Consider the following 7,935-nt stretch of genomic DNA (forward strand, 5'->3'; position numbering starts at 1 on the left):
AACTTTCACTTGCCTTAATGTCCCAATGATCTAAATTCCATTTTCTAGTTTTTCTTATTGACATACACCAAATCATTCCACCCATCCCTGCCTCTCTTTGAATACCGTAGAGTCTGTCTGGAGATAACGGCAAATGTTTCACATCTCCCCGTAATCTGTCTTTATTGTGGAAAAGTGCACACATGCACATACGCACGTAAACACATTCCCATCTCTTCTGGAAGCTGATCAGCCCTGGGACTCAGGGATCCAGGATTGCAAGGCTAGCTCTTTAACTAACATACTGCATAATTTTGGGAAAATCATTTCAGCTTTTACCCACCTATAAAAAATAGTTGGAGAAGATGATTTCTTTTTTTTTTTTTTTTTTTTTTGAGAAGATGATTTCTAAGGTTGATTCCATCTTTAACATTATATGACTTGCCTTCCACTAAGAACCCCTTTTTAGGGGCAGCCTGGGTGGCTCAGTGGTTTAGCGCCACCTTCAGCCTGAGGTGTGATCCTGGAGACCCGGATCGAGTCCCGCGTCGAGCTCCCTGCATGGAGCCTGTTTCTCCCTCTGCCTGTGTCTCTCTGCCTCTCTCTCTCTCTCTCTGTGAGTGTGTGTGTCTCCCATGAATAAATAAATAGAATCTTAAAAAAAAGATCCCCCTTTTTTTAAGCATGTCCTCCCTACTTCACTGGTCACTCAGCTTCCAGCTACGTCGAGGCTGCTGGGCACACTTGTTTCTCTTACATGCTTTTTCCTTAGGCATGTATTTGTAACTATCTTGTTCACTATTACATTTGAAGTTTCTGGCATTTGCCGAATAGATACGCAGACTATGCCCAAATATTTGAAAACAAATAGCAAGTCTGTGAAGAATTTACCCATTCATTTCTGTTGTGTTCCCAATACTTCTATCTGTGCTGAGATCTACAAATACTATTTCTGCTATTGCCTTAAAAGAGTAAACATACATCATAAGAATTGCATTTTCTAGAAATCCAAATCAAAGATGCAGTGTGATATCACCTTACACCCTTTGGCACAGCTATTATAAAAGAATTAAACAAAACAAAATCATTATTGGTGAGGAAATGGAGAAATTGGAACCCTTGTCCCTGTTGGTGGAAATGTAAGATGATGCAATTGCTATGGAAAATAGGATGGCCGATCTTCCAAAACTTAGAAGTAGAATTACTATATGATCCAGCAGTTCCACTTCTGAGTATGTTGAAAGCAGGGTCTCAAAGAGCTATTGGTATACCCATATTCCTAGCAGCACTACTCACAATAGCCAAGAGGTGGAAGCCATCCAGATGTCTGAAGATGGATAAACAAAATGTGGTATATATATATACCATGGAATGTTATTCAGCCTTAAAAAGGAAGGAAATCCAATCACATGCCACTATATGAATGAAACTTGAAGACTTTATGCTAAGTGAAATAAACTAGTGACAGGAGGACAAATACTGTATGACTCCACTTATATGAGGTCCTCAGGGTAGTCCTGAGGAATGGTGGTTAGTAGGGACAAAGGAGGGAGAAAACACAAGTCGTTGTTTAATGGGTATAGAGTTTCAGTTCTGAAAATGAAAAAGTCAGTGAAAAGTCAATGAGAAACTGAGGTGCATTCCAGAGGGGTGTATATTTCTTTAATTACGCATCGTATCACACCACCATTCTATTAGTACACTAACCTACATTATACACCATGCAGCGAGAAATAGTAAAGTACAAAGAAACATGAAATAGAATTTGAAGCTTATCTCCCCAACCTGGGCGGATGGTCCTGCCGCAGCCCTGAGCTGTGTGGACCCTGTGGTGGAGAACACTGCTTCGAGACCCAGATTTTCAGCCTAATGAAAACCACGCCAAGTGCCTCCATGGGCTGATGTCATAGAGTCTGTGCAAGCTTCTCAGGGGACAGAACATCCACAGGTCTCATGAGATTTCCAAGTGGTTCTGTGAGCATAAAGGCTTTGGTCTCAGTTCTCCAGAGAATGAGCAGAATTTCAGTGTCTTTAATTGAGGTGAAATTAACACCAACCATTAAAAAATCACACGAAACCGAACACATTAAAATGAACAATTCAATGGCGTTTACTGCATGTCCAGTGTTGTATGACCCCTCCCTCCGTCTTGTGCCAGACATCATCATCACCACCCACCCTTGGCCCCCCAAAAGGCCCGTACAGATTAATTCCCTTCGCTGAAGAAGCCCCTGGCCACCACCAAGTCTACTTCCTGTCTCTGGATGTACCTGTTCTGGATATTTCCTATCTGTGGGATCATATCGCATGACTTTGAACTTGGCATCATGTTGAGGTCCACTGAATGGTTTCTACGATAATCACCACTACAATGATCAGAAGGAGAAAACAGTAGCAAGCATTCAAATTCCTGTAACTCGGATTCTGGGGTATGTGAGAATAAAGCACCTCACTTGAGGTGCTGACCTGGGCTCTCCTCTCCATGCCATAGTGGGTGTTTGCTCTCGGGCTCCAGTGGGTGGGGAGGATCGCATTCTGTGTGGGCCCAGGACACCAGGGTCGGGGTAAAGCCTTGCTCTTGTCGGCCCCAGCGTTCCCCTTCACGGCGTCCATGGTGGTGCCACTCCTTATGGGAGAGGGCATGGGAATGTCTATCTCAAGAGCAGGTGAGCTTATGGCGGGAGGTGTCAGCGACACTGGTGACTGCATGGCCTCACGTAACCCACCCTGAGCACAATAGCCCTGCAGACACGCCTCGCAGTTGTTCTTGTCGTGTGGCCCTTCAAGAGTGATTTCCTTGATCACGGGAATCTCTTCCATTGACTTAAATGCTTCTCTGTAGCATTTCTTCAGGATTCGGAACACCAGGTTGTTCAGGATCCTTGAGATGTTCTCTTTTGTGAACTCGGGAAACTCAAATGGAGACTGATCGCAGTTCCGACATCTCTGGGCAAAGATTCTCATCTTCACTTTGCCCTCGGGCTTCCCCTCAGTCTTGTGCATGTGGAAAAGGATATGCACTTGAGCAGAGGCCCAACTTCGAGAGCACAAGGAGCATTGGAACCTGCAAGGACAAATGACAAGAACCTCAGCTTGCCCCGGAGTGGCCAGGTTGTGGGCTGGGCCACAGGGAGGAAGGGGAACCCAAGGACACAGAGATGCGACTTGACTGGGATCAAGGTTAGTTGGGGGAGAAATTAGCGAGCCCCTTTCTCCTGTCTCTACTGTGCCACCAACATGTCCTGTCACCCACAAGTGTCTGTCACAAAGATAGCGGATCATGGGGCCCTTGGGTGGCACAGTGGTTGAGCATATATGTCTCTGGCTCAGGTCATGATCCTGGGATCCTGGGATCTAGTCTCGCATTGGGGTCCCTGAGAGAAGCCTGCTTCTCCCTCCGCCTATGTCTCTGCCTCTCTCTCTGTGTCTCTCATGAATAAATAAATAAAATTTTTTGAAAAAAAAAAGATAGCAGATCACAAGCTGTTGGGGCTGGAAGAGACTTTCTAAGTCTGACACGACAGTGCTACAGATGACACACACTCTGGAGCCTATCATATGCAGAAACTCTGTGGGTGTCAGGAGTAGGACTGGAGACTTAGAGCCCGTCCGGGTGGTGCGGAGCGCTTGGTACTCGGCGGCTCGGGAGCCTGTGCGTTCTGTGAGGCTGCGGCGGAGCCTCTATACAGAAGGCGCCAGAGGTTGGCAGCTTCGATTGAAGCCCGTCGAGCGGCGACAGCATCTAGGAGTCATGAGCGACAGCGGCGAGCAGAACTACGGCAGCGGGAATCCTGCTCTGCTTCCAGAAGTGGAAGTGCTCATGGATCTGGGAAATCTGCAAGGCATACCCCTGCAAGGTCTCGCTCCAAGGAAGATTCCAGGCGTTCCAGATCAAAGTCCAGGTCCAGACCTGAATCTAGGTCTAGACCCAGAAGAAGTTCTCGAAGGCATTATACAAGATCAAGATCCCGCTCCCGCTCCCATAGACTATCCCATAGCAGGTCTTACAGTCGAGATTATGGAAGACGGCATAGCCACAGTCACTCTCCCATGTCTACTCGCAGGCGTCATGTTGGGAATCGGGCAAATCCCGACCCCAACTGCTGTTGTGGAGTATTTGGATTGAGCTTGTACACTACAGAAAGAGATCTAAGAGAAGTGTTCTCTAAATATGGCCCCATTGCTGACGTGTCTATTGTATATGACCAGCAATCTAGGCGTTCCAGAGGATTTGCCTTTGTATATTTTGAAAATGTAGACGATGCCAAGGAAGCAAAAGAGTGTGCCAATGGAATGGAGTTTGATGGACGTAGGATCAGAGTTGATTTCTCTATAACAAAAAGACCACATAACCCAACACCAGAAATTTACATGGGGAGACCTACCTATGGCAGCTCACACCGTCGGGATTACTGTGACAGAGGATATGATCGAGGCTATGATGATCGTGACTACTATAGCAGATCATACAGAGGAGGTGGTGGAGGAGGAAGAGGATGGAGAACTGCTCAAGATAAGGATCATATTTACAGAAAGCGGTCACCTTCTCCTTACTATAGTCGTGGAGGATACAGATCGTGTTCTAGATCTCGATCATACTCACCTCATCACTATTAAAGCATGAATATGAAGACTTTCTGAAACCTACCCTAAAGTTGGGATATTGTTTGTGGACAATATTTTTTATTGTCTCCTGTTTAAAAAGTGAACAGTGCCTAGTGGAGTTAGGTGACTTTTACACCTTTTATGATGACTACTTTTGGTGGAGTTGAAATGCTGTTTTCATTCTGCATTTGTGTAGTTCGGTGCTTTGTTCAAAGTTAAGTGTTTTCAGAAAAGTATGTTTTGCATGTATTTTTTTACAGTCTAAATTTTGACTGCTGAGAAGTTTCTATTGTACAAAACTTCATTTAAAAGATTTTTCTACTGAATCCAGGGTATTCTGAAGATCGAAGCCTGTGTGTAAAAATGTTACCAAATGGTAAAAAGCAACAATAAAGTTTGGTTTTTACTTTTCTTTTTAACCAAAAAAAAAAAAAAAGGAGTAGGACTGGATCTCCAGTGTCCTGACTCCAAACCAGGAGTTCTTCAAATGTAGACTGAAGTGGGTCAGAGGCTATAGGTGCAACAGCAGCCATTAAGTCAGCCCGAGAGCCCCGAACTGAAATCCACGATGGTACAAGGGATGTTGTGAAGGGCTACTGTCTGAATGTTTGTGTCTCCCTCAAATTCACATGTTGGAATCCTAGCCCCGAGAGGTGATGATGCTAGAAGGACATTGGGATGTGATTAGGTCATGAGGGTGGGGCCTATGTGAATGTGATTAGTGCTTTTTATCAAAGAGATCCCATAGAGCTCCTAGCTCCTTCCACCATGTGAGGATACACGAGAAGTTCACCACCCAGAAGAGGGCTCTCACCAGACCAGCTGGCACCCTAATCTTGGACTTCCAGCCTCTAGAACTGTAAGCAATACATTTCTGCTGTGTATAAGCTGCCCAGTCTGGTGTTCTTTTATTTTATTTTTAATCTTATCTTATCTCATCTTATCTTATTTTATAGTCGCCCAAAAAGACTGAGAGAGTAAGTTGTAGACCCACAGATCAGGGAGGGTCTAGTGTCCTAGAAAAATCATTGCTCTGCCTTGTTGCCCAGGGGACCCCCATCTGCCAGTATTATGGGGAGATCACAGTGCCCCGCTCTCTCTCCTTTTGCCCCTCCTCCAGCCCAATTCATATTCATATTCTGGAAAGCTTCATATTCTGTGTGTACCTGGCCTCAGGGTACAAGAGAATGACACTTCATCTCTGCAGGGAAGAGGACCGTTTTCCTGATCCCATATATTTGGACAAATACATGTCAGGATAGATGAAGAGAGGGGAAGGCAGGCAAGCATATGGTTGCACTCAGGACAGGAATTATGGGAGAGGAAGAAGCTATAGTACAGCAAGGACATTTCATGCTCATCAAATTATCCATGCACTCCCGTCTGCTTCCCAGCCCCCTCACAGTGAGGTTGGGCAATATGACTGGTTGCCCAATGGGATGTGGGCAGTGACATGTGCTATTTCCAAGTCTGACACAGAAGCTCTTGGAAAACCCTCCAGCTCCTCTTCCTCTGCTTCGGTGTTAGGTCAAATCACTGATATTCTGAGGTGTATCTGTTAGAGCAGGCAAGCCTAGCTTAAACTGGGAGGGTGAATTGGAAGGGGCTGGGAAGAATGAGCCAGTCAAGGTTTCCTTCTTGTCTCTTGATTCCGGCTACACTGGACAGGGTGAGTATGGCCATGACATGAAGGGAAGAGGCCGAGGCTGTGACCCCATAAGTGAGATGACCTTTCTGGGGTCATTCAGAGTCAGTGGTGCACAGGGGCCTGGGCTCTGCCCTCCCGGGCTGCCATCCCCAGCCTTCCCTCTGGGTCATGCTGCTCTGTTCATGTGCCATCTCAGAGTTCAAGGTTCTCTCTCTCTCTCTCTCTCTCTCTCTCTCTCTCACACACACACACACACACACACACACAAATGAGCTGAGATTTTATTTGGAAGCTCCTGGTGCCACCACAAGGAGAGGAAAACTGCTTCCTCTGCCCAAATCCTCCTCCAGAGAAGAGGGCAGTGGGCAGGCACCAAGCCCCTACCCCAGTCCCAGGAGGGTCTCAGGTCCCCACCCTCTGTGCGGGACGTGATGGGGGGGCGGCCCCACCTCTTAACCTTTGGAGCTTTGCTTTCCCACCTGGAAAAAAAGGTAAAGCTTTGGATGACTTCCAAGGGTCTTAGTTTAAAAGGGTCCATCAGCCCAGAGTGGAGGGGGCAAGATTGCTGCATGTTGCTCAACTACCCTATCCTCTGCCCTATCCTGGAGGGAACTCCTCAGCCTACAGGACCTCTCCCTCTTGAGCACCACAGTGAGCTTCAGGTCCTCTGAGGCCAGGAGCGTAGGCAGGGAACTTTGCTAACCCAGCTCTCCTGCAGCTCCTCCCCTCCCTCTTCCTCACTGCTCTCCCTCAGCCCCATGCAGCCCACACCCAGTGCCAAGTCCTGCTGTTTGGGGTTCCCTGTCATAAGGAAAAAAAAACCTTTACTGAAGCTAAAGCTTCTTGGATGATGAGCATCTCACTTCCTGTAGTCTTCAATTTGCAAAAATGGAATAGAACAAGAAAAGAAGCAGGTATACACAGTAACAAATAAACAAGAAATTTCTGGAATACATACCATCCCATTCCCCACTCACCTGGCAAAGCCCCACTGCTGGTATTGTGACCACCCCAGCTTCAGCCTGTTGGGAAGAAGGTCTTTGTCTACTCTCAGGGTCCATTTGTGCCATGGCTTCACTTCCTGAATTAATTCCTGGAATATTTGCTTCCATACCTCCATGTCCTGATCCATTGCATGCTATGTGGTGAGCTGGGTGCATCCAGATCTCTAGGACTCTGACAGGTCTGCAGCAGGAGAAGAGATTTCCCACTTTAAAGAACAAGGGCAAGGGCCTGCTCTCTGTTTATGTACCTGACCTGGGCCCGTGGACCAGGTCTTTGCCTCAAGGACAAAGGTCAGTTGAAGTTGGCTCCCAGTTCAGAGAACAGCACTAGTTTCCACAGAGAATTTTCAAAGACACAGAATGCATGGTTTCATCCAACAAAACATTCCCAAAGGAAGGCTCTGGACTCTGTATTGAGAGGAGTGGATCTCAGTTTGACTCTGCTGATTACCTGCCTTTAACCTGGAGATACATCCTTTACTTCTGAAGTCTCTGGAAATGGAGGAGAGAGGTGGCAGGTGCTCTTTCTGTTCTAACACTTGGAAGTCCTTATCCATTGGGCTGCTGGGCTTGTGACCGGGGAGGAGAGATGCAAAGAAGAAGGACATGGCCATCATGGGCTCTCCCCATTCCCTGTATCTCTGCTCTGGGCTCTCTGCTTCCTGTTTCCACTGGTCTCTGCATGACTGGATCTCACAA

At 46.7% G+C, this 7,935-nt stretch overlaps 2 protein-coding genes across 2 annotated transcripts; one reads left to right on the forward strand and one right to left on the reverse strand.

The window, feature by feature from the left end:
* Positions 1-1,619: 1,619 nt before the first annotated feature.
* Positions 1,620-7,483, reverse strand: RTP3 (receptor transporter protein 3). The gene is made up of 2 exons (XM_038566663.1): positions 7,210-7,483; positions 1,620-3,043 (listed from the first exon to the last, which is right to left on the reverse strand). Exons 1-2 carry the CDS (start codon positions 7,362-7,364, stop codon positions 2,305-2,307), a joined length of 894 nt encoding a protein of 297 aa, XP_038422591.1. The 5' UTR covers positions 7,365-7,483; the 3' UTR covers positions 1,620-2,304.
* On the forward strand, positions 3,606-4,995 carry LOC100687756 (transformer-2 protein homolog beta-like). The gene has a single exon (XM_038566664.1). It carries the CDS (start codon positions 4,030-4,032, stop codon positions 4,594-4,596), a length of 567 nt encoding a protein of 188 aa, XP_038422592.1. The 5' UTR covers positions 3,606-4,029; the 3' UTR covers positions 4,597-4,995.
* Positions 7,484-7,935: the final 452 nt, after the last annotated feature.

Source organism: Canis lupus, chromosome 20, assembly GCF_011100685.1.
Source record: "Canis lupus familiaris isolate Mischka breed German Shepherd chromosome 20, alternate assembly UU_Cfam_GSD_1.0, whole genome shotgun sequence".
Classification (NCBI taxonomy): Eukaryota; Metazoa; Chordata; class Mammalia; order Carnivora; family Canidae; genus Canis; species Canis lupus.

Bases quoted from the DNA above. Each gene is read 5' to 3' on its own strand.
- LOC100687756 (XM_038566664.1), top strand. From the start codon at position 4,030: ATGTCTACTCGCAGGCGTCATGTTGGGAATCGGGCAAATCCCGACCCC.
- RTP3 (XM_038566663.1), bottom strand. From the start codon at position 7,364: ATGGATCAGGACATGGAGGTATGGAAGCAAATATTCCAGGAATTAATT. The intron at 3,044-7,209 runs GTGAGTGGGGAA...TTGTCCTTGCAG, and splicing joins CAGCAGTGGGGCTTTGCCAG to GTTCCAATGCTCCTTGTGCT.